At 47.6% G+C, this 25446-nt stretch overlaps 2 protein-coding genes across 4 annotated transcripts in view; one reads left to right on the plus strand and one right to left on the minus strand.

The window, feature by feature from the left end:
• Positions 1-8009, plus strand: part of LOC115126695 (cytoplasmic FMR1-interacting protein 1 homolog) — a 129604-nt gene extending 121595 nt beyond the window's left edge. Inside the window, 2 exon segments of the mRNA XM_065009462.1 lie at positions 6962-7109; positions 7311-8009. Of these exon segments, the coding sequence (XP_064865534.1) occupies positions 6962-7109; positions 7311-7475 (313 nt within the window). The 3' untranslated portion in view covers positions 7476-8009.
• A 3-nt stretch (positions 8010-8012) lies between these two features.
• Positions 8013-22339, minus strand: nipa2 (NIPA magnesium transporter 2). 3 transcript variants are annotated; one of them, XR_010461061.1, is made up of 7 exons: positions 21589-21683; positions 21014-21256; positions 16080-16136; positions 15812-15902; positions 9819-9979; positions 8905-9628; positions 8013-8857 (listed from the first exon to the last, which is right to left on the minus strand). XR_010461061.1 is itself a non-coding variant. In XM_065009464.1 (6 exons), the coding sequence occupies exons 2-6, from the start codon at positions 21150-21152 to the stop codon at positions 8976-8978; spliced, it is 1101 nt and encodes a 366-aa protein (XP_064865536.1). In that variant the 5' UTR covers positions 21153-21256; positions 22188-22339; the 3' UTR covers positions 8886-8975. The 3 variants fall into 3 exon arrangements, 2 of the variants coding, with proteins under 2 accessions (XP_064865536.1, XP_064865535.1); XM_065009464.1 differs by lacking the exons at positions 8013-8857; positions 21589-21683 and adding an exon at positions 22188-22339 and having other exon boundaries at positions 8886-9628; XM_065009463.1 differs by lacking the exon at positions 8013-8857 and having other exon boundaries at positions 8886-9628.
• Positions 22340-25446: the final 3107 nt, after the last annotated feature.

Consider the following 25446-nt stretch of genomic DNA (forward strand, 5'->3'; position numbering starts at 1 on the left):
TGAGACCAGTGGACTCAATAGGCTGAGTGAGTGAGACCAGTGGACTCAATAGGCTGAATGAATGAGACCAGTGGACTCAATAGGCTGAGTGAGTGAGACCAGTGGACTCAATAGGCTGAGTGAATGAGACCAGTGGTCTCAATAGGCTGAGTGAGTGAGACCAGTGGACTCAACAGGCTGAGTGAGTGAGACCAGTGGACTCAATAGGCTGAGTGAGTGAGACCAGTGGACTCAATAGGCTGAGTGAGTGAGACCAGTGGACTCAATAGGCTGAGTGAATGAGACCAGTGGTCTCAATAGGCTGAGTGAGTGAGACCAGTGGTCTCAATAGGCTGAGTGAGTGAGACCAGTGGACTCAACAGGCTGAGTGAGTGAGACCAGTGGACTCAATAGGCTGAGTGAATGAGACCAGTGGACTCAATAGGCTGAGTGAATGAGACCAGTGGACTCAATAGGCTGGATGAATGAGACCAGTGGACTCAATAGGCTGAGTGAGTGAGACCAGTGGACTCAATAGGCTGAGTGAATGAGACCAGTGGTCTCAATAGGCTGAGTGAGTGAGACCAGTGGACTCAACAGGCTGAGTGAGTGAGACCAGTGGACTCAATAGGCTGAGTGAATGAGACCAGTGGACTCAATAGGCTGAGTGAATGAGACCAGTGGTCTCAATAGGCTGAGTGAGTGAGACCAGTGGACTCAACAGGCTGAATGAATGAGACCAGTGGACTCAATAGGCTGGATGAATGAGACCAGTGGACTCAATAGGCTGAGACCAGTGGACTCAATAGGCTGAGACCCGTCGACTCAACAGGCTGAGACCAATGGACTCAACAGGCTGAGACCAATGGACTCAACAGGCTGAGACCAATGGACTCAACAGGCTGAGACCAGTGGACTCAATGGGCTGAGACCCGTCGACTCAACAGGCTGAGACCAGTGGACTCAATAGGCTGAGACCCGTCGACTCAACAGGCTGAGACCCGTCGACTCAATAGGCTGAGACCCGTCGACTCAACAGGCTGAGAGAATGAGACCAGTGGACTCAATAGGCTGAGACCAGTGGACTCAATAGGCTGAGTGAATGAGACCAGTGGACTCAATAGGCTGAGTGAATGAGACCAGTGGACTCAATAGGCTGAGTGAATGAGACCAGTGGACTCAACAGGCTGAGTGAATGAGACCAGTGGACTCAATAGGCTGAATGAATGAGACCAGTGGACTCAATAGGCTGAGACCAGTGGACTCAATAGGCTGAATGAATGAGACCAGTGGACTCAATAGGCTGAGACCAGTGGACTCAAAAGGCTGAATGAATGAGACCAGTGGACTCAATGAGACCAGTGGACTCAGCCTATTGAGTCCACTGGTCTCACTCACTCAGCCTATTGAGTGAGTGAGACCAGTGGACTCAATAGGCTGAATGAATGAGACCAGTGGACTCAATAGGCTGAGTGAATGAGACCAGTAAACTCAATAGGCTGAGTGAGTGAGACCAGTGGACTCAATAGGCTGAATGAATGAGACCATTGGACTCAATAGGCTGAGACCAGTGGACTCAATAGGCTGAGACCCGTCGACTCAACAGGCTGAGACCAATGGACTCAACAGGCTGAGACCCGTCGACTCAACAGGCTGAGACCCGTGGACTCAACAGGCTGAGTGAGTGAGACCAGTGGACTCAATAGGCTGAGACCCGTCGACTCCACAGGCTGAGACTAGTGGACTCAATAGGCTGAGACCCGTCGACTCAACAGGCTGAGACCAGTGGACTCAACAGGCTGAGTGAGTGAGACCAGTGGACTCAATAGGCTGAGACCCGTCGACTCAACAGGCTGAGACCAGTGGACTCAATAGGCTGAGACCCGTCGACTCAACAGGATGAGACCAGTGGACTCAATAGGCTGAGACCAGTGGACTCAAAAGGCTGAATGAATGAGACCAGTGGACTCAATGAGACCAGTGGACTCAATAGGCTGAGTGAATGAGACCAGTGGACTCAACAGGCTGAGTGAGTGAGACCAGTGGACTCAACAGGCTGAGTGAGTGAGACCAGTGGACTCAATAGGCTGAGTGAATGAGACCAGTAAACTCAATAGGCTGAGTGAGTGAGACCAGTGGACTCAATAGGCTGAGTGAATGAGACCAGTGGTCTCAATAGGCTGAGTGAGTGAGACCAGTGGACTCAACAGGCTGAATGAATGAGACCAGTGGACTCAATAGGCTGAGTGAATGAGACCAGTGGACTCAATAGGCTGGATGAATGAGACCAGTGGACTCAATAGGCTGAGACCAGTGGACTCAATAGGCTGAGACCCGTCGACTCAACAGGCTGAGACCAATGGACTCAACAGGCTGAGACCAGTGGACTCAATAGGCTGAGACCCGTCGACTCAACAGGCTGAGACTAGTGGACTCAACAGGCTGAGACCAGTGGACTCAATAGGCTGAGACCCGTCGACTCAACAGGCTGAGACCCGTCGACTCAACAGGCTAAGACTAGTGGACTCAATAGGCTGAGACCCGTCGACTCAACAGGCTGAGACCAGTGGACTCAACAGGCTGAGTGAGTGAGACCAGTGGACTCAATAGGCTGAGACCCGTGGACTCAATAGGCTGAGACCCGTCGACTCAACAGGCTGAGACTAGTGGACTCAACAGGCTGCGTGAGGAGCGATTGATAATGTGGTGGACAGTAGTCCACTGAGAGGGAGTTGGGGGGGGTGGAGGATTAAGGATGGAGGAGGAGGAAAAGGGTTAGAGGCAGAAGGTTCAAATGTATAGTATTAGAAAGTGGCTTAAGCACCAGATACGGGACTGGAAGGATGATTGGTCCTCTGAAAGTTTACTTTTCCTAGATTTTCACTCTGTGCCCCCCGTCCTGTTCTGTTAGCTCACAATGAGTCACTCGGATCAGGAGGGGAGGGGCTGACCCGGCCGGGAGGGGAGGGGCTGACCCGGGAGGGGAGGGGCTGACCCGGCCGGGAGGAGAGGGGCTGACCCGGCCGGGAGGGGAGGGGACCGTGTGAGTCATAGGATGTGGAAAGGGAGGAGTAGGGTCGAAGAGGCAGAATCAGGAGACAAAAGGGAGAAGGATTTAGCAGAAGGGAGAGATGATAGGATAGAAGAGGAGAGAGTAGTGGGAGAGAAAGAGAGCCCCTTAAATTGAAATTGAATTGAGAGAGCGGTGACTGCGACGACGTTTCAGGGACTGTCTCCACTGGGCTGGGTGTATAACCTGTGTTTCGGGGACTGTCTCCACTGGGCTGGGTGTATAACCTGTGTGTCAGGGACGGTCTCCACTGGGCTGGGTATATAACCTGTGTGTCAGGGACGGTCTCCACTGGGCTGGGTATATAACCTGTGTGTCTGGGACGGTCTCCACTGGGCTGGGTATATAACCTGTGTGTCAGGGACGGTCTCCACTGGGCTGGGTATATAACCTGTGTGTCGGGGACGGTCTCCACTGGGCTGGGTATATAACCTGTGTGTCAGGGACGGTCTCCACTGGGCTGGATGTATAACCTGTGTTTCGGGGACGGTCTCCGCTGGGCTGGGTGTATAACCTGTGTGTCGGGGACTGTCTCCACTGGGCTGGGTGTATAACCTGTGTGTCGGGGGCGGTCTCCACTGGGCTGGGTGTATAACCTGTGTTTCGGGGACTGTCTCTACTGGGCTGGGTATATAACCTGTGTGTCGGGGACGGTCTCCACTGGGCTGGGTGTATAGCCTGTGTTTCGGGGACGGTCTCCACTGGGCTGGGTATATAACCTGTGTGTCGGGGACGGTCTCCACTGGGCTGGGTATATAACCTGTGTGTCAGGGACGGTCTCCACTGGGCTGGGTGTATAACCTGTGTGTCGGGGACTGTCTCCACTGGGCTGGGTATATAAACTGTGTGTCAGGGACGGTCTCCACTGCGCTGGGTATATAACCTGTGTGTCGGGGACGGTCTCCACTGGACCGGGTATATAACCTGTGTTTCGGGGACTGTCTCCACTGGGCTGGGTATATAACCTGTGTGTCGGGGACTGTCTCCACTGGGCTGGGTATATAACCTGTGTTTCGGGGGCGGTCTCCACTGGGCTGGGTATATAACCTGTGTGTCGAGGACGGTCTCCACTGGGCTGGGTATATAACCTGTGTGTCAGGGACTGTCTCCACTGGGTTGGGTATATAACCTGTGTTTCGGGGACGGTCTCCACTGGGCTGGGTATATAACCTGTGTGTCGGGGACGGTCTCCACTGGGCTGGGTGTATAACCTGTGTTTCGGGGACTGTCTACTGGGCTGGGTGTATAACCTGTGTTTCGGGGACTGTCTCTACTGGGCTGGGTGTATAACCTGTGTTTCGGGGACGGTCTCCACTGGGCTGGGTGTATAACCTGTGTTTCGGGGACGGTCTCCACTGGGCTGGGTGTATAACCTGTGTGTCAGGGACGGTCTCCACTGGGCTGGGTATATAACCTGTGTGTCGAGGACGGTCTCCACTGGGCTGGGTATATAACCTGTGTGTCAGGGACGGTCTCCACTGGGCTGGGTATATAACCTGTGTGTCAGGGACGGTCTCCACTGGGCTGGGTATATAACCTGTGTTTCGGGGACTGTCTCCACTGGGCTGGGTATATAACCTGTGTTTCGGGGACGGTCTCCACTGGGCTGGGTATATAACCTGTGTTTCGGGGACTGTCTCCACTGGGCTGGGTATATAACCTGTGTTTCGGGGACGGTCTCCACTGGGCTGGGTATATAACCTGTGTGTCGGGGACGGTCTCCACTGGGCTGGGTATATAACCTGTGTGTCAGGGACGGTCTCCACTGGGCTGGATGTATAACCTGTGTTTCGGGGACGGTCTCCGCTGGGCTGGGTGTATAACCTGTGTGTCGGGGACTGTCTCCACTGGGCTGGGTGTATAACCTGTGTGTCGGGGGCGGTCTCCACTGGGCTGGGTGTATAACCTGTGTTTCGGGGACTGTCTCTACTGGGCTGGGTATATAACCTGTGTGTCGGGGACGGTCTCCACTGGGCTGGGTGTATAGCCTGTGTTTCGGGGACGGTCTCCACTGGGCTGGGTATATAACCTGTGTGTCGGGGACGGTCTCCACTGGGCTGGGTATATAACCTGTGTGTCAGGGACGGTCTCCACTGGGCTGGGTGTATAACCTGTGTGTCAGGGACGGTCTCCACTGGGCTGGGTATATAACCTGTGTGTCGGGGACGGTCTCCACTGGGCTGGGTATATAACCTGTGTGTCGGGGACGGGTGTATAACCTGTGTGTCAGGGACGGTCTCCACTGGGCTGGGTATATAACCTGTGTTTCAGGGACGGTCTCCACTGGGCTGGGTGTATAACCTGTGTGTCAGGGACGGTCTCCACTGGGCTGGGTATATAACCTGTGTGTCAGGGACGGTCTCCACTGGGCTGGGTGTATAACCTGTGTGTCAGGGACGGTCTCCACTGGGCTGGGTGTATAACCTGTGTGTCAGGGACGGTCTCCACTGGGCTGGGTATATAACCTGTGTTTCAGGGACGGTCTCCACTGGGCTGGGTGTATAACCTGTGTGTCTGGGACGGTATCCGCTGGGCTGGGTATATAACCTGTGTGTCAGGGACGGTCTCCACTGGGCTGGGTGTATAACCTGTGTGTCGGGGACTGTCTCCACTGGGCTGGGTGTATAACCTGTGTGTCGGGGGCGGTCTCCACTGGGCTGGGTGTATAACCTGTGTGTCGGGGACGGTCTCCACTGGGCTGGGTATATAACCTGTGTGTCGGGGACTGTCTCCACTGGGCTGGGTATATAACCTGTGTTTCGGGGGCGGTCTCCACTGGGCTGGGTATATAACCTGTGTTTCAGGGACTGTCTCCACTGGGCTGGGTATATAACCTGTGTGTCGAGGACGGTCTCCACTGGGCTGGGTATATAACCTGTGTGTCAGGGACGGTCTCCACTGGGCTGGGTGTATAACCTGTGTGTCGGGGACGGTCTCCACTGGGCTGGGTATATAACCTGTGTTTCGGGGACGGTCTCCACTGGGCTGGGTATATAACCTGTGTTTCGGGGACTGTCTCTACTGGGCTGGGTGTATAACCTGTGTTTCGGGGACTGTCTCTACTGGGCTGGGTATATAACCTGTGTTTCGGGGACGGTCTCCACTGGGCTGGGTGTATAACCTGTGTTTCGGGGACTCTCTCTACTGGGCTGGGTGTATAACCTGTGTTTCGGGGACGGTCTCCACTGGGCTGGGTGTATAACCTGTGTTTCGGGGACTGTCTCCACTGGGCTGGGTATATAACCTGTGTTTCGGGGACTGTCTTCACTGGGCTGGGTATATAACCTGTGTTTCGGGGGCGGTCTCCACTGGGCTGGGTATATAACCTGTGTGTCTGGGACGGTCTCCACTGGGCTGGGTGTATAACCTGTGTGTCTGGGACGGTCTCCGCTGGGCTGGGTATATAACCGGTGTGTCGGGGGCGGTCTCCACTGGGCTGGGTGTATAACCTGTGTGTCTGGGACAGTCTCCACTGGGCTGGGTATATAACCTGTGTTGTATTTTCCAGGCAGTGTTTCGGGGACGGTCTCCACTGGGCTGGGTGTATAACCTGTGTGTCTGGGACAGTCTCCACTGGGCTGGGTATATAACCTGTGTTTCGGGGACTGTCTCCACTGGGCTGGGTATATAACCTGTGTTTCGGGGACTGTCTCCACTGGGCTGGGTATATAACCTGTGTTTCGGGGACTGTCTCCACTGGGCTGGGTGTATAACCTGTGTTGTATTTTCCAGGCAGTGTTTCGGGGACTGTCTCCACTGGGCTGGGTGTATAACCTGTGTTGTATTTTCCAGGCAGTGTTTCGGGGACGGTCTCCACTGGGCTGGGTATATAACCTGTGTTGTATTTTCCAGGCAGTGTTTCGGGGACGGTCTCCACTGGGCTGGGTATATAACCTGTGTTGTATTTTCTAGGCAGTGTTTCGGGGACGGTCTCCACTGGGCTGGCTGTATGATCATCTCCCTACTGGGTCAACAGAGACGCTTTGACATCCTGGACTTCAGCTATCACCTGCTGAAGGTGCAGAAACACGATGGAAAGGATGAGATCATCAAGAGTGTGGTGAGTGGAAGGTCAGGGGTCAGCGACACTGGAACCTTCAGATCCCAAACATCTGAGTTGTTCGTATTCATTAGCAAAATTGGTTCTTAGTGAATACAACCATGGGTGTCACGTTTAGGGTCATCTCTGGTCTTTTAGATCCGGGCCAAAACAATGACTTATATTATCATTAGTCTGAATGATGTCTCATTCCTTCCTCAGCCTCTTAAAAAGATGGTGGACAGAATCCACAAGTTCCAGGTTCTCAACGATGAGATCTACGCCATTCTGAACAAGTACCTGAAGTCAGGCGATGGGGAAAACATGCCAGTGGAGCACGTCCGGTGTTTCCAGCCTCCTATCCACCAATCACTGGCCAGCAACTGAGATTGACCATCCACTTATGTAGAACAAAGGATGCATCTCAAACGTTTTATATAAGTGCACTACCTAGGGAATAGGGTGCCTTTTTGGAGGCACATAAGAAATATTCTTCCCCCTTTTAAACTAGATGATAGGAACACCGTGGACCATTTTCAGCAAGTTGAAATCATGAAAAACAGAAATAAATCATGTTTGATCTGTAAGTATTTATGTTTTTAAGCAGCAGTGGCCCAACTTTCCTTACATAATGTTTGTCAGGATGATTTTTGTGCCTTAAGTAGTAATCAATCGCAAAACTGTGTTTCATATATCTGGAACACTGTAGACCAGGGAATGATTTATTTAAAGGGGTTTGGGGGATATCGTTGTAGCCTGTACTCAATGAAGGGGAATTGGACAGAGTAGAGTATATTTGGTGCTAAAAACCTATCAATCTGTAAAGTAACCAAGTTTCTTAATGATAAAGCATTTATTCACTTTGCCTTTTTGTGTTGGAATTATTTTAATCATTTTCATTCAATAAATATGTAACAAATATCGTCTTGTTCTTGAGTGCATTTATGTAAAAGATACACAAAAAAAACAGTTGGTGATTTAACTCTTCAGGTATCACAATTAAGAACACGTATCAGTTTACGTTCCAAATGACCCCCTATTCCCTATATAGTGCACTACTTCTGACCAGATCCATAGGGGTAGTGCACTGTGTAGGGAATAGGGTGCCACATATCCTTATTGACCTGCCAAACTCAGAACTGGACCCAAAATTTAAAAAAAATCAGACCTGGGATCTCCAAGAATATTACAAAAACAAAGCTGTTGATTTGTAGAAGGAAATACAGACTGTATAACATAGTATGAATATTGCCTGCTTCTGAGGATGAGATGAACCCCTGTCTCCAGAGAACAGAAGGCAAATCTAATCCAAGTACAATCAGTGGGTCCATCTAAATCAAGAGTTGATTGTTTTAATGTAGGACACAACCATCCACACCAGTGTAGTCCTAGGCAAACCCCAAATAGCACCCTATCCTCTATAGTGCACTAGTTTTGACCAGAGTAGTGCACTATAAAGGGAAAAGGGTGCCATTTGGGACGTAATCCTAGTCAGTCGGGGGGGTCTGCAGGACCTGGCAGCTAGGTCCTAAGAGGCAGGGTGGGGGGGTGCAGGACCTGGCAGCTAGGTCCTCTAAGAGGCCGTCAGTAGGATGGGGGGGTCTGCAGGACCTGGCAGCTAGGTCCTCTAAGAGGCCGTCAGTAGGGTGGGGGGTCTGCAGGACCTGGCAGCTAGGTCCTCTAAGAGGCCGTCAGTAGGATGGGGGTCTGCAGGACCTGGCAGCTAGGTCCTCTAAGAGGCCGTCAGTAGGGTGGGGGGTCTGCAGGACCTGGCAGCAGGTCCTCTAAGACCAGTAGGGTGGGGGGTCTGCAGGACCTGGCAGCTAGGTCCTCTAAGAGGCTGTCAGTGGGATGGGGGGGGGGGGGAAGAGTCTGCTGCTAGGTCCTCTAAGAGGCTGTCATGGTACCATTCCTCCGGGACAGACTGTCAAACGGCAGGCCCACCTCCCTCTCCTCCAGGTTCATGTCTGTGGAGTCATTACGCAGCAGTTCGTAGCTGCCGTGTGTTGCCACTCCGTTAGCTGCCGGCCCGAGCCTCTCGTCCTTCCTGATGGACACCGCCAGCGTGGACAGGCTCACACTAAGGTCCTTAAAGGCATGGAGCAGAAAGATACCAACTATAATGGTCAGGAACCCACTCAGAGTCCCGATAACATCAGCAGTAGCCATGTGCTCCCACTCCTTGAAGAGGATGGCAGAGCAGGAGAGGACTGAGGTGGTGAAGAACACGTAGTAGATGGGTGTGACCAGGGAGGTGTTGAAGATATCCAGAGCCTTGTTCAGGTAGTTGATCTGAGTGGAGACGCAGGCCACCAGCCCGAGCAGTAACACCCAGGATAAAGGGTTCCCCACCACGGACCTCCCAGCTATGGCCTCTTTGATGGCGATGCCCAACCCCTTCACACACGACACCGACAGAGCTCCTATCACAGAGCAGATGGTAATATACACCATGATGTTGGTCTGGCCGTGCCGAGGGCCCACCACCAAGATGAAGATGAGCGCTACGATGATGACGAAGGTGGCAAACACCAGGAAACCTGAGACAGACAGAGGACGGCTTAGCTCGCAGGAAGTTAAAACAGAAGAATGAAGTGTCTGAAGTTAGTAGAGGAGAGAATAAAGTCTCAGACCACCTCCTCCAAAGAGCTTTAAGGAGGACTTGAGGAAGCAGCTTTTCAGAACACAGTAACTCATGTAGTTGAGGGGGAGGGTCTGTCCGGTACTGACCTGGGTCCACCAGTTTCCGAGCCATGTGGTCCAGACTGTTGATCTCTTCCTCCTGAGGGGCGTGGATCACCATGGTAGTAGAGCCCAAGATACTGAGCAGACAGCCCAGCTTCCCGTGCAGGTTCAGACGCTCGGTCAGGAAGTACGAGGACAGCACCGCACTGCCGCAAAACATAGAAAACACACAGTTATATTACAGTAACTCAGTAACCTAAAATACATAACCAATGTTCCCTCAATATTAACAGGCACTGAGCAAATTTTAGGTCTGCTGAGCGCAAAGTTGAAAGCAACTTCCAGCGAACGTTTACTGTGAACACTGAGGCCGCACCTGCTTAAAGTTAGTTTTACTGTGAACACTGAGGCTGTACCTGCTTTAAGTTACAGTTTTACTGTGAACACTGAGGCTGTACCTGCTTTAAGTTAGTTTTACTGTGAACACTGAGGCCGCACCTGCTTTAAGTTACAGTTTTACTGTGAACACTGAGGCTGCACCTGCTTTAAGTTAGTTTTACTGTGAACACTGAGGCTGCACCTGCTTTAAGTTAGTTTTACTGTGAACACTGAGGCTCTACCTGCTTTAAGTTACAGTTTTTACTGTGAACACTGAGGCTGTACCCACTTTAAGTTAGTTTTAACAGTGGTCAAGTAGGCTACTGTGGCTGTTTGATCATAATGTAGGCCTACCATCAGAAACAATGGAGAAAATGCATCCCATAATATTTTAACATGGAAATAGCTGTTCTATCATTCAGCCTTCAGTAGCAGCCAATGTGTGGTGTTAAATGTAGGGCAACATTCCATGAGACTTTTGAAAAAAACATGCAGGGCTTGACATGAACCTGTTTATCCACTTGTCCTTCAGACAAGGAAATGACTGAGAAATGTTGTTTGATGCAATAAAACGACATTGTTTCATACCATTACAGAGAATCAGACAAATCATGCTACTCTCTGCCTATTGGCTACTTCACTTATTCAAGCCCGTCTCCAAATACAACACTGCCCCTTTAAGACAACAAAAAGCCATTTACCTGACTGGCTTTTCAAAGATGGCTAGAAATGTGTTCTTGTGGGAACTACTTCCTCATTGCTGACTACAAATGATCCATAACTGGGCTAATAACTCACTAACTAGCGACGGATAAGAACAAACGAGCACACATGGCTACATGTAGCTCTCACTTTGATCTCAAAACAAGCACATCTACTCATGACCACTCATGCTGTAAACACAGTCCAGTTTCCAATGAATGGCACAGAGCCATATATGGCAATGGTCTATTTGCAGATCTGATTGGTTATACGGGCTGAGTCAGGCGTGTCAATGCTGTAGAATCCTACTCCGATGAGTTCTGCCTATAACAAAATCTATTGCATGGTTCGTTTGGTTTCGGTATTTTGCATTAAAAGTGGCTAATATTGCGTTGATTTAATCCATGTTCGCACAGTAAAGGAAAACATTGAATCTTGTTCTTCACTCTGTGGGCTGATACAGTATTTATATTGCAGTCTCAGGGAACATGGGTTATAACCTAAAATACAGTACCACACTGTTGACCTAAAATACAGTACCACACAGTTGACCTAAAATACAGTACCACACTGCAATGAGATGAAGCATTACATCAAACCCACAGCCTCACACTGAACAAAAATAAAACGCAACAGTTGGTCCCATGTTTCATCAGCTGAAATAAAATATCTAAAATTTAGTTTCCCTCTCTGTTAGTGAGCATTCCTCCTCTGCCAAGATAATCCATCCACTTGACAGGTGTGGCATATCAAGAAGCTGATTAAACAGCATGATCATTGCATAGGTGCACCTTGTGCTGGGGGCAATAAAAGGCCACTCTTAGATGTGCCGTTTTGTCACAACACAATGCCACAGATGTCTCAAGTTTTGAAGGAGGGTGCAATTGACATGCTGACTGCAGGAATGTCCACCAGAGCTGTTGCCAAATAATTAAATGTTCATTTCTCTACCATAAGCAATCGCCAACGCCGTTTTAGAGAATTTGGCAGCATCTCCAACCGGCCTCACAACCGCAGACTAATTTCTGCATGAACTGTCAGAAACCGTCCCAGGGAAGCTCATCTGCATGCTCGTCATCCTCACCAGGGACTTGACCTGACTGCAGTTCAGCGTCATGACCGACTTCAGTGGACAAATGTTCACCTTTGACTGGCACTTTGGAGAAGTGTGCTCTTCACAATGAATCGCGGTTTCAGCTGGGCAGAAAACAGACCGTGTGGGGCGAGCGGTTTGCTGATGTCAACGTTGTGAACAAAGTGCCCCGTGGTGGCGGTGGGGTTATGGTATGGACAGGCATAAACTACGGACAACAAACGATTGCATTTTAGCGATGGCAATTTGAATGAGTCTCCATCTCCTCATGTTTCAGCATGATAATGCACGGCTCCATGTCGCAAGGATCTGGACACAATTCCTGGAAGCTGTAAATGTCCCAGTTCTTCCTTGGCCTGCAGACTCACCAGACATATCACCCATTGAGCATGTTTGGAATGCTCTGGTGGAACTACTAACTCAGTAAAATGTTTGAAATTGTTGCATGTTGTGTTCATACAGTGGGGAGAACAAGTATTTGATAACCTGCAAAATCGGCAGTGTTTCCTACTTACAAAGCATGTAGAGGTCTGTAATTTTTTTATCATAGGTACACTTCAACTGTGAGAGACGGAATCTAAAACAAAAATCCAGAAAATCACATTGTATGATTTTTAAGTCATTAATTTGCATTTTATTGCATGACATAAGTATTTGATACATCAGAAAAGCAGAACTTAATATTTGTTTGCAATTACAGAGATCATACGTTTCCTGTAGTTCTTGACCAGGTTTGCACACACTGCAGCAGGGATTTTGGCCCAATCCTCCATACAGACCTTCTCCAGATCCTTCACGTTTCGGGACTTTCAGCTCCCTCCAAAGATATCTATTGGGTTCAGGTCTGGAGACTGGCTAGGCCACTCCAGGACCATGAGTGGAGTTTAGACCAAAAAGCTCTATTTTTGTCTCATCAGACCACATGACCTTCTCCCATTCCTCCTCTGGATCATCCAGATGGTCATTGGCAAACTTCAGACGGGCCTGGACATGCGCTGGCTTGAGCAGGGGGACCTTGCGTGCGCTGCAGGATTTTAATCCATGACGGCGTAGTGTGTTACGAATGTTTTTTTTTGTGACTGTGGTCCCAGCTCTCTTCAGGTCATTGACCAGGTCCTGCCGTGTAGTTCTGGGCTGATCCCTCACCTTCCTCATGATCATTGATGCCCCACAAGGTGAGATCTTGCATGGAGCCCCAGACCGAGGGTGATTGACCGTCATCTTGACCTTCTTCCATTTTCTAATAATTGCGCCAACAGTTGTTGCCTTCTCACCAAGCTGCTTGCCTATTGTCCTGTAGCCCATCCCAGCCTTGTGCAGGTCTACAATTTTATCCCTGATGTCCTTACACCCTCTCCTGTCTTGGCCATTGTGGAGAGGTTGGAGTCTGTTTGATTGAGTGTGTGGACAGGTGTCTTTTATACAGGTAACGAGTTCAAACAGGTGCAGTTAATACAGGTAATGAGTGGAGAACAGGAGGGCTTCTTAAAGAAAAACTAACAGGTCTGTGAGAGCCGGAATTCTTACTGTTTGGTAGGTGATCAAATACTTATGTCATGCAATAAAATGCAAATTAATTACTTAAAAATCATACAATGTGATTTTCTGGATTTTTGTTTTAGATTCCGTCTCTCACCGTTGAAGTGTATCTATGATAAAAAATTACAGACCTCTACATGCTTTGTAAGTAGGAGAACCTGCAAAATCAGCAGTGTATCAAATACTTGTTCTCCCCACTGTATCTTTGTTCAGTGTTTAACAGTTCACACACACAGCTCAATCACGGACAGAAGTAGAAGACAAACATTGTCACACCTCTACAGGACAGCATGGCAACAACACACACACGGTTCAGTCATCCACACACCTGGTACAACTTCATTAACTATAACATCTATTATATACTGTAAGGTCAAACATGTAGAACCAGTGGGCCCCCAGAAGAGTGACCTACCTGACCAGCACACTGAGGGCCCCCAGAGGGGTGACCTACCTGACCAGTACACTGAGGGCCCCCAGAGGAGTGACCTACCTGACCAGCACACTGAGGGCCCCCAGAGGGGTGACCTACCTGACCAGTACACTGAGGGCCCCCAGAAGAGTGACCTACCTGACCAGCACACAGAGGGCCCCCAGAGGGGTGACCTACCTGACCAGCACACTGAGGGCCCCCAGAGGGGTGACCTACCTGACCAGCACACTGAGGGCCCCCAGAGGGGTGACCTACCTGACCAGCACACTGAGGGCCCCCAGAGGGGTGACCTACCTGACCAGCACACTGAGGGCCCCCAGAGGGGTGACCTACCTGACCAGCACACTGAGGACCCCCAGAGGGGTGACCTACCTGACCAGCACACTGAGGGCCCCCAGAGGGGTGACCTACCTGACCAACACACTGAGGGCCCCCAGAGGGTGACCTACCTGACCAGCACACTGAGGGCCCCCAGAGGGGTGACCTACCTGACCAGCACACTGAGGACCCCCAGAGGGGTGACCTACCTGACCAGCACACTGAGGGCCCCCAGAGGGGTGACCTACCTGACCAACACACTGAGGGCCCCCAGAGGGGTGACCTACCTGACCAGCACACTGAGGGCCCCCAGAGGGGTGACCTACCTGACCAGCACACTGAGGGCCCCCAGAGGGGTGACCTACCTGACAAGTACACTGAGGGCCCCCAGAGGAGTGACCTACCTGACCAGTACACTGAGGGCCCCCAGAGGAGTGACCTACCTGACCAGTACACTGAGGGCCCCCAGAGGAGTGACCTACCTGACCAGTACACTGAGGGCCCCCAGAGGAGTGACCTACCTGACCAGTACACTGAGGGCCCCCAGAGGGGTGACCTACCTGACCAGTACACTGAGGGCCCCCAGAGGGGTGACCTACCTGACCAGCACACTGAGGGCCCCCAGAGGGGTGACCTACCTGACCAACACACTGGCCCCCAGAGGGGTGACCTACCTGACCAGCACACTGAGGGCCCCCAGAGGGGTGACCTACCTGACCAACACACTGAGGGCCCCCAGAGGGGTGACCTACCTGACCAGCACACTGAGGGCCCCCAGAGGGGTGACCTACCTGACCAACACACTGAGGGCCCCCAGAGGGGTGACCTACCTGACCAGCACACTGAGGGCCCCCAGAGGGGTGACCTACCTGACCAACACACTGAGGGCCCCCAGAGGGGTGACCTACCTGACCAGCACACTGAGGGCCCCCAGAGGGTGACCTACCTGACCAGCACACTGGCCCCCAGAGGGGCCCCCAGAGAGGGTGACCTACCTGACCAGCACACTGAGGGCCCCCAGAGGGGTGACCTACCTGACCAGCACACTGAGGGCCCCCAGAGGGGTGACCTACCTGACCAGTACACTGAGGGCCCCCAGAGGAGTGACCTACACTGAGGGCCCCCAGTACACTGACCAGCACACTGGCCCCCAGAGGAGTGACCTACCTGAGGGCCCCCAGGGGTGACCTACCTACACTGAGGGCCCCCAGAGGGGTGACCTACCTGACCAGTACACTGAGGGCCCCCAGAGGGGTGACCTACCTGACCAGCACACTGAGGGCCCCCAGAGGGGTGACCTACCTGACCAGCACACTGAGGGCCCCCAGAGGGGTGACCTACCTGACCAGCACACTGAGGGCCCCCAGAGGGGTGACCTACCTGACCAGCACACTGAGGGCCCCCAGAGGGGTGACCTACCTGACCAACACACTGAGGGCCCCCAGAGGGGTGACCTACCTGACCAACACACTGAGGGCCCCCAGAGGGGTGACCTACCTGACCAGCACACTGAGGGCCCCCAGAGGGGTGACCTACCTGACCAGCACACTGAGGGCCCCCAGAGGGGTGACCTACCTGACCAGCACACTGAGGGCCCCCAGAGGGGTGACGAGAGTAGCAGGAGCGAAGGCATACGCCGCAAAGTTCGCCCCTTCACCAGCCGCCACTGTGAAAACACACAGAACAGGAACACGAGCCCACGTGTTTATATGTTACCAGGTAAGCTGACTGAGAACAGAACGACCTGGGGAATAGTTACAGGGGAGAGGGGGGGGGTTATAGAAACTGAGGTGAACTGAATCACATATCAAGAGGAAGATTTTATCCATAAGTCCTCACTTACTTGATAATAAGCCAGCCCACCAGAGACATTCTTTAAGATATGCGTGTCCGCCTTGTCCTAGACAAAAGACGAAAACAAGTTCAGTAGCTAGCAACAGTTCAGTAGCACTAGCTTTGATTAGTTACTCAAAACAGTCTAACTGTGTGTTCAATAAAATGTCCCGCAGTCACACCATATAATCACGGAGGTAATTCTAGGGCGTTATGGTAACACCCAGCGGTACACGTTCGGATGTTACACACGGTAGGTTTAACAGCAGTGCACTTTGACCCTATATGACACGAGCTGCATGCGTCCTTTCTGCTTGTTCTTGGACTGTGTCCCAAATGACAGTACACTACCCCTATGGGCCCTGGTCAACACTACCCCTATGGGCCCTGGTCAACACTACCCCTATGGGCCCTGGTCAACACTACCCCTATGGGCCCTGGTCAACACTACCCCTATGGGCCCTGGTCAACACTACCCCTATGGGCCCTGGTCAACACTACCCCTATGGGCCCTGGTCAACACTACCCCTATGGGCCCTGGTCAACACTACCCCTACGGGCCCTGGTCAACACTACCCCTACGGGCCCTGGTCAACACTATCCCTATGGGCCCTGGTCAACACTACCCCTATGGGCCCTGGCCAACACTACCCCTATGGGCCCTGGTCAACACTACCCCTATGGGCCCTGGTCAACACTACCCCTACTAGTTACTGATTGGGTGTTATATATAAGACAAGGTGCAGCAGAGAGTCTAGTAGTTAATGATTGCTGTGTGTATATAAGACAAGGTGCAGCAGAGAGTCTACTAGTTAATGATTGGGTGTGTATATAAGACAAGGTGCAGCAGAGTCTAGTAGTTAATGATTGGGTGTTATATATAAGACAAGGTGCAGCAGAGAGTCTACTAGTTAATGATTGCTGTGTGTATATAAGACAAGGTGCAGCAGAGAGACTACTAGTTAATGATTGGGTGTTATATATAAGACAAGGTGCAGCAGAGAGTCTACTAGTTAATGATTGGGTGTGTATATAAGACAAGGTGCAGCAGAGTCTAGTAGTTAATGATTGGGTGTGTATATAAGACAAGGTGCAGCAGAGAGTCTAGTAGTTAATGATTGGGTGTTATATATAAGACAAGGTGCAGCAGAGAGTCTACTAGTTAATGATTGGGTGTGTATATAAGACAAGGTGCAGCAGAGTCTAGTAGTTAATGATTGGGTGTTATATATAAGACAAGGTGCAGCAGAGAGTCTACTAGTTAATGATTGCTGTGTGTATATAAGACAAGGTGCAGCAGAGAGACTACTAGTTAATGATTGGGTGTTATATATAAGACAAGGTGCAGCAGAGAGTCTAGTAGTTAATGATTGCTGTGTGTATATAAGACAAGGTGCAGCAGAGAGTCTACTAGTTAATGATTGGGTGTGTATATAAGACAAGGTGCAGCAGAGTCTACTAGTTAATGATTGGGTGTTATATATAAGACAAGGTGCAGCAGAGAGTCTACTAGTTAATGATTGGGTGTGTATATAAGACAAGGTGCAGCAGAGCCTACTAGTTAATGATTGCTGTGTGTATATAAGACAAGGTGCAGCAGAGAGTCTACTAGTTAATGATTGCTGTGTGTATATAAGACAAGGTGCAGCAGAGAGACTACTAGTTAATGATTGGGTGTTATATATAAGACAAGGTGCAGCAGAGAGTCTACTAGTTAATGATTGGGTGTGTATATAAGACAAGGTGCAGCAGAGCCTACTAGTTAATGATTGCTGTGTGTATATAAGACAAGGTGCAGCAGAGAGTCTACTAGTTAATGATTGCTGTGTGTATATAAGACAAGGTGCAGCAGAGAGCCTACTAGTTAATGATTGGGTGTGTATATAAGACAAGGTGCAGCAGAGAGCCTACTGGTTAATGATTGGGTGTGTATATAAGACAAGGTGCAGCAGAGAGTCTACTAGTTAATGATTGCTGTGTGTATAAGACAAGGTGCAGCAGAGAGCCTACTGGTTAATGATTGGGTGTGTATATAAGACAAGGTGCAGCAGAGAGCCTACTGGTTAATGATTGGGTGTGTATATAAGACAAGGTGCAGCAGAGAGTCTACTAGTTAATGATTGCTGTGTGTATATAAGACAAGGTGCAGCAGAGTCTACTAGTTAATGATTGGGTGTGTATATAAGACAAGGTGCAGCAGAGCCTACTGGTTAATGATTGGGTGTGTATATAAGACAAGGTGCAGCAGTCTACTGGTTAATGATTGCTGTGTGTATATAAGACAAGGTGCAGCAGAGTCTACTAGTTAATGATTGGGTGTGTATATAAGACTAGGTGCAGCAGAGAGCCTACTAGTTAATGATTGCTGTGTGTATATAAGACAAGGTGCAGCAGAGTCTACTAGTTAATGATTGGGTGTGTATATAAGACAAGGTGCAGCAGTCTACTGGTTAATGATTGCTGTGTGTATATAAGACAAGGTGCAGCAGAGCCTACTAGTTAATGATTGCTGTGTGTATATAAGACAAGTTGCAGCAGAGTCTACTGGTTAATGATTGCTGTGTGTATATAAGACAAGGTGCAGCAGAGTCTACTGGTTAATGATTGGGTGTGTAATAAAAGCAGAAGGGTGACAAACTGATCAAGTGTTCAACTCTGCCTCACCCTTCTGCATCCTAGCACCAGTCAGTTACTACCACATTCTGAGCTGAACTCGCAAGACAAGTTGTCAACAATTCCATTCACACCCAGTTACACAGCCACACCTGGCAGATCCTTAAGATATTAACTCCCCCTGAGACACCCTCATGGCCCCTCTGAGGGGTGGGATAATGGCTGGCCATGAGCCCTCTGAGGGGTGGGATAATGGCTGGACATGAGCCCTCTGAGGGGTGGGATAATGGCTGGACATGAGCCCTCTGAGGGTGTCTCAGAGGGTGTCTCAGGGGGAGTTGGGATATGCAAAAATACACATTTCCAATTCACACATGAATATCTTAAGGATCTGCCAGGTGTGGCTGTGTAACTGGGTGTGAATGGAATTGTTGACAACTTGTCTTGCGAGTTCAGCTCAGAATGTCCCACCCCCTGGGAGGGCTCATGGCCAGCCATTATCCCACCCCTCGGGAGGGCTCATGGCCAGCCATTATCCCACCCCTCGGGAGGGCTCATGGCCAGCCATTATCCCACCCCTCGGGAGGGCTCATGGCCAGCCATTATCCCACCCCTCGGGAGGGCTCATGGCCAGCCATTATCCCACCCCTCGGGAGGGCTCATGGCCAGCCATTATCCCACCCCTCGGGAGGGCTCATGGCCAGCCATTATCCCACCCCTGGGAGGGCTCATGGCCAGGAATTATCCCACCCCCTGGGAGGGCTCATGGCCAGCCATTATCCCACCCCTGGGAGGGCTCATGGCCAGCCATTATCCCACCCCTCAGAGGAGTCATGGCCAGCCATTATCCCATCCCCCCCTCAGCCATTATCCCACCCCTCCCAGAATTATCCCCCCTCAGAGGGGTCATGGCCAGGAATTATCCCACCCCTCAGAGGGGTCATGGCCAGGAATTATCCCACCCCTCAGAGGGGTCATGGCCAGGAATTATCCCACCCCTCAGAGGGGTCATGGCCAGGAATTATCCCACCCCTCAGAGGGGTCATGGCCAGGAATTATCCCACCCCTCAGAGGGGTCATGGCCAGGAATTATCCCACCCCTCAGAGGGGAATTATCAGGGGTCATGGCAGAGGGGTCATGGGAATTATCCCACCCCTCAGAGGGTCATGGCCAGGAATTATCCCACCCCTCAGAGGGGTCATGGCCAGTAATTATCCCACCCTCAGAGGGGTCATGGCCAGGAATTATCCCACCCCTCAGAGGGTCATGGCCAGAATTATCCCACCCTTATCCCCCACCCTCAGAGGGTCATGGCCAGCCATTATCCCACCCCATTATCCCACCCCTCAGAGGGTCATGGCCAGCCATTATCCCACCCCTCAGAGGGGTCATGGCCAGCCATTATCCCACCCCTCAGAGGGTCATGGCCAGCCATTATCCCACCCCTCAGAGGGTCATGGCCAGCCATTATCCCACCCCTCAGAGGGTCATGGCCAGCCATTATCCCACCCCTCAGAGGGGTCATGGCCATGGCCATTATCCCACCCCTCAGAGGGTCATGGCCAGCCATTATCCCACCCTCAGAGGGTCATGGCCAGCCATTATCCCACCCCTCAGAGGGTCATGGCCAGCCATTATCCCACCCCTCAGAGGGTCATGGCCAGCCATTATCCCACCCCCACCCCTCAGAGGGGTCATGGCCAGCCATTATCCCACCCCCACCCCTCCCACCCCTCAGAGGGTCATGGCCAGCCATTATCCCACCCCTCAGAGGGGTCATGGCCAGCCATTATCCCACCCCTCAGAGGGGTCATGGCCAGCCATTATCCCACCCCTCAGAGGGGTCATGGCCAGCCATTATCCCACCCCTCAGAGGGGTCATGGCCAGCCATTATCCCACCCCTCAGAGGGTCATGGCCAGCCATTATCCCACCCCTCAGAGGGGTCATGGCCAGCCATTATCCCACCCCTCAGAGGGGTCATGGCCAGCCATTATCCCACCCCTCAGAGGGGTCATGGCCAGCCATTATCCCACCCCTCAGAGGGGTCATGACCTAGGAGCAATTAGGGTTATGCGCAGATTTGTTTCGTCGGCTCAGGGATTCGAACTAGCAACCTTTCGGTTACTGTCCAAATACTCTAACAGCTAGGCTACCTGACATCAATCTATGCGTACAGTACATATAAACAAAATGACCTGCTCTCTTGATCTCTTTCTCTAATGTACAAATTCACCCAAACGATACTGTGTACTCTACTTTACATATTAGTCATTTAGTAGACACTTATCTAGAGTAGCAGTTGGTGACTGAACATAAACATGACCTTACCTGCCCTACACTGTCCCTTCCTGGCCAGGCGGAGTAGTCCTTTCTTCTTGAGAATGAAGCTTCCTCCTATGAAGATGCTGGAGCTGATGGCTAGTCCCAGGCCGATGTAGAAATCATACTTCCCTCTGTCCTGGCCCATGGTGACGCTGGATGTGTTGTTCGTACTGTTTGTTACATTGACCACAACACACAGGAGTTGCTGACCAGCCGAACACCCGTCACCAACCTGTGTCACCACTCTACCTTTAGTGAGACAGCAAAACGACAAGAGACAAACAAATATTCAACTCATACATCAATGTACATAGTACATAAATAATAATAATAATAATAATTATTATTATTATTATAAATAATAATAATAACAATGTACATAAATAATGTACTTACTACGACTGTGATATGTGGCCTCACCTAGCTTTAAGACGAATGCACTAAGTTGCTCGGGATAAAAGTGTCTGCTAAATTACAAATGTAAATTGAAATCGATATGCCTAGGTAAAATATACCTAAAGTTTACAACTGTTAGTAATTCAATTGTAGAATCTGATTTCCTCCCAGTTAGGCTAACTTACCATTTCGACAAGTTAAATCACAGAGTGAACAACCCTGATCCAAAATAGTTGGTTCCATTATAGAAATGGCACATTGACAATCCGTATGCTAGGTGGACCAAACCCTGTCTACCACTTCCGCAACCTGAGTCAAGAACTCTGCAGGTGACTAAGAATGCAGTAATCAAAGATTCAATGTTCAATGTTGCCGTCATGAAATACCGGGTTGTCATCCACACCTGCACGATGACAACAATAACATGATCTGATTTGTTCATACGATAACTAGGTACTGTAGCTAGCTAACGTTCACTAGCTAACGTTAGCCAGTTAGCTAATTGGGCAACTAGCTAACTAAATGACTACCTTCAATTTCCTAGCATCGCTATCAGTTTACTAACTAGCATAGCTATCATTTTGAGATTAAGCTCAAGCCTTCTTTTGTCCATCTCAGAATCAGATCAAAACTAGCTAGCTTTTTAGCATAACAAGCTAGCTAACTCGGTTGGTAATTGTACCAGCTAGCTAGCTATGTGAAAACCTACGGCCAAATAACTAACTAGCAAGCTGGCATGCTATCGTAAACATGAATATCATCTGTATGTTTCCATGCGAAATACCTGGTGAAAAGATCCCTGGTTTTCCCAGGAAAACAGTGGTAGTTAGCTAGCTATGTGATAAATAGCAAGTTATAGCTATGTAGCTCTCTCATTTTGTTACGACCTAATTTGAAGGCAAGGTTGACGCTGTCCGCCCACACATGGTGAAAGGCCGATTCTTCACGCATGCGTACAAATAGGTCCTGAGAAGTTGGACTCGTTCTACCAGAAATTCTCTAGATGAATATTTTAGTGAAAACTTTAATAAAGTGCCCTATTTGATTGCCACATTCTAAATGGACTGTTACACCTCGAAATGTTTTAAAGCATTTTTAACTAAGCCTATACAGTTTAGTGAAATGTTCTTGTCAGTCATATCATACTGTATCGTATCATACTATATCATACTGTATCATATCATACTGTATCATATCATACTATATCATATCATACTATATCATATCATACTGTATCATATCGTACTGTATCATATTATACTCTATCATATCATACTGTATCATATCATACTCTTATCATATCATACTGTATCATATCATACTCTTATCATATCATACTGTATCATATCATACTGTATCATATCATAATATATCATATCATACTGTATCATACTGTATCATACTGTATCATATCATACTGTATCATATCATACTCTTATCATATCATACTGTATCATATCATATCTTATCATATCATACTGTATCATATCATACTGTATCATATCATATCATACTGTATCATATCATACTGTATCATATCGTACTGTATCATAACATACTGTATCATACTGTATCATACTGTATCATATCATACTGTATCATACTATATCATATCATACTATATCATATCATACTGTATCATACTGTATCGTATCATATTATACTGTATCATATCATACTGTATCATATCATACTGTATCATACTGTATCGTATCATATTATACTGTATCATATCATACTGTATCATATCATACTGTATCATACTGTATCGTATCATATTATACTGTATCATATCATACTGTATCATATCATACTGTATCATATCATACTGTATCATACTGTATCATATCATACTATATCATATCATACTGTATCATATCAAACTATCATATCATACTATATCATATCATACTGTATCATATCATACTGTATCATACTGTATCATATCAAACTATCATATCATACTGTATCATACTGTATCATATTATACTCTATCATATCATACTGTATCATATCATACTATCATATCATACTATATCATATTATACTGTATCATACTGTATCGTATCATATTATACTGTATCATATCATACTGTATCATACGGTATCATACTCTTATCATATTGTATCATATCATATTCTATCATACTCTGTCGTATCTTACCTCATCATACTGTATCGTATCATATCATACTATATCATATCATACTGTAACATACTGTATCGTATCAGACTATCATATCATACTGTATATCATACTGTATCATATCATACTGTATCGTATCAGACTATCATATCATACTGTATATCATACTGTATCATATCATACTGTATCGTATCAGACTATCATATCATACTGTATATCATACTGTATCATATCATACTGTATCGTATCAGACTATCATATCATACTGTATCATATCATACTGTATCATATCATACTATATCATATCATATCATACTGTATCATACTGTATCATATCATACTGTATCGTATCAGACTATCATATCATACTGTATATCATACTGTATCATATCATACTGTATCGTATCAGACTATCATATCATACTGTATCATATCATACTGTATCATATCATACTGTATCATATCATAATATATCATATCATACTGTAACATACTGTATCGTATCAGACTATCATATCATACTGTATATCATACTGTATCATATCATACTGTATCGTATCAGACTATCATATCATACTGTATCATATCATACTATATCATATCATAATATATCATATCATACTGTATCATACTGTATCATATCATACTGTATCGTATCAGACTATCATATCATACTGTATCATATCATACTCTATCATATCATACTGTATCATATCATATCATACTGTATATATCATATCATACTGTATCATACTGTATCATATCATATCATCTATATCATATCATACTATCATATCATATATCATATCATACTATATCATATCATACTGTATCATACTGTATCATATCATACTGTATATCATACTGTATCATATCATACTGTATCATATCAGACTATCATATCATACTGTATCATATCATACTATATCATATCATAATATATCATATCATACTGTATCATACTGTATCATATCATACTGTATCGTATCAGACTATCATATCATACTGTATCATATCATACTCTATCATATCATACTATATCATATCATACTGTATCATACTGTATCATATCATACTATATCATACTATATCATATCATACTGTATCATACTGTATCATATCATACTGTATCATATCATACTGCATCATATCATACTGTATCATATCATACTGTATATCATACTGCATCGTATCAGACTATCATATCATACTGTATATCATACTATATCATATCAGACTATCATATCATACTGTATATCATACTATATCATATCATACTGCATCATATCATACTGTATCATATCATACTGTATATCATACTGTATCATATCATACTGTATATCATACTGTATCATATCATACTGTATCATATCATACTGTATCATATCATACTGTATCATATCATACTGTATCATACTGTATACTATATCATACTGTATCATATCATACTGTATCATATCATACTGTATCATATCATACTGTATCATATCATACTGTATATCATACTATATCATATCATACTGTATCATATCATACTGTATCATATCATACTGTATCATATCATACTGTATCATATCATACTATATCATATCATACTATATCATATCATACTGTATCATATCATACTGTATCATATCATACTGTATATCATACTATATCATATCATACTGTATCATATCATACTGTATCATATCATACTGCATCATATCATACTGTATCATATCATACTGTATCATATCATACTGTATCATACTGTATCATATCATACTGTATCATACTGTATCATATCATACTATATCATATCATACTGTATCATATCAAACTATCATATCATACTATATCATATCATACTGTATCATATCATACTGTATCATACTGTATCATATTATACTCTATC

Source organism: Oncorhynchus nerka, linkage group LG25 (genome assembly GCF_034236695.1).
Source record: "Oncorhynchus nerka isolate Pitt River linkage group LG25, Oner_Uvic_2.0, whole genome shotgun sequence".
Lineage (NCBI taxonomy): Eukaryota > Metazoa > Chordata > Actinopteri > Salmoniformes > Salmonidae > Oncorhynchus > Oncorhynchus nerka.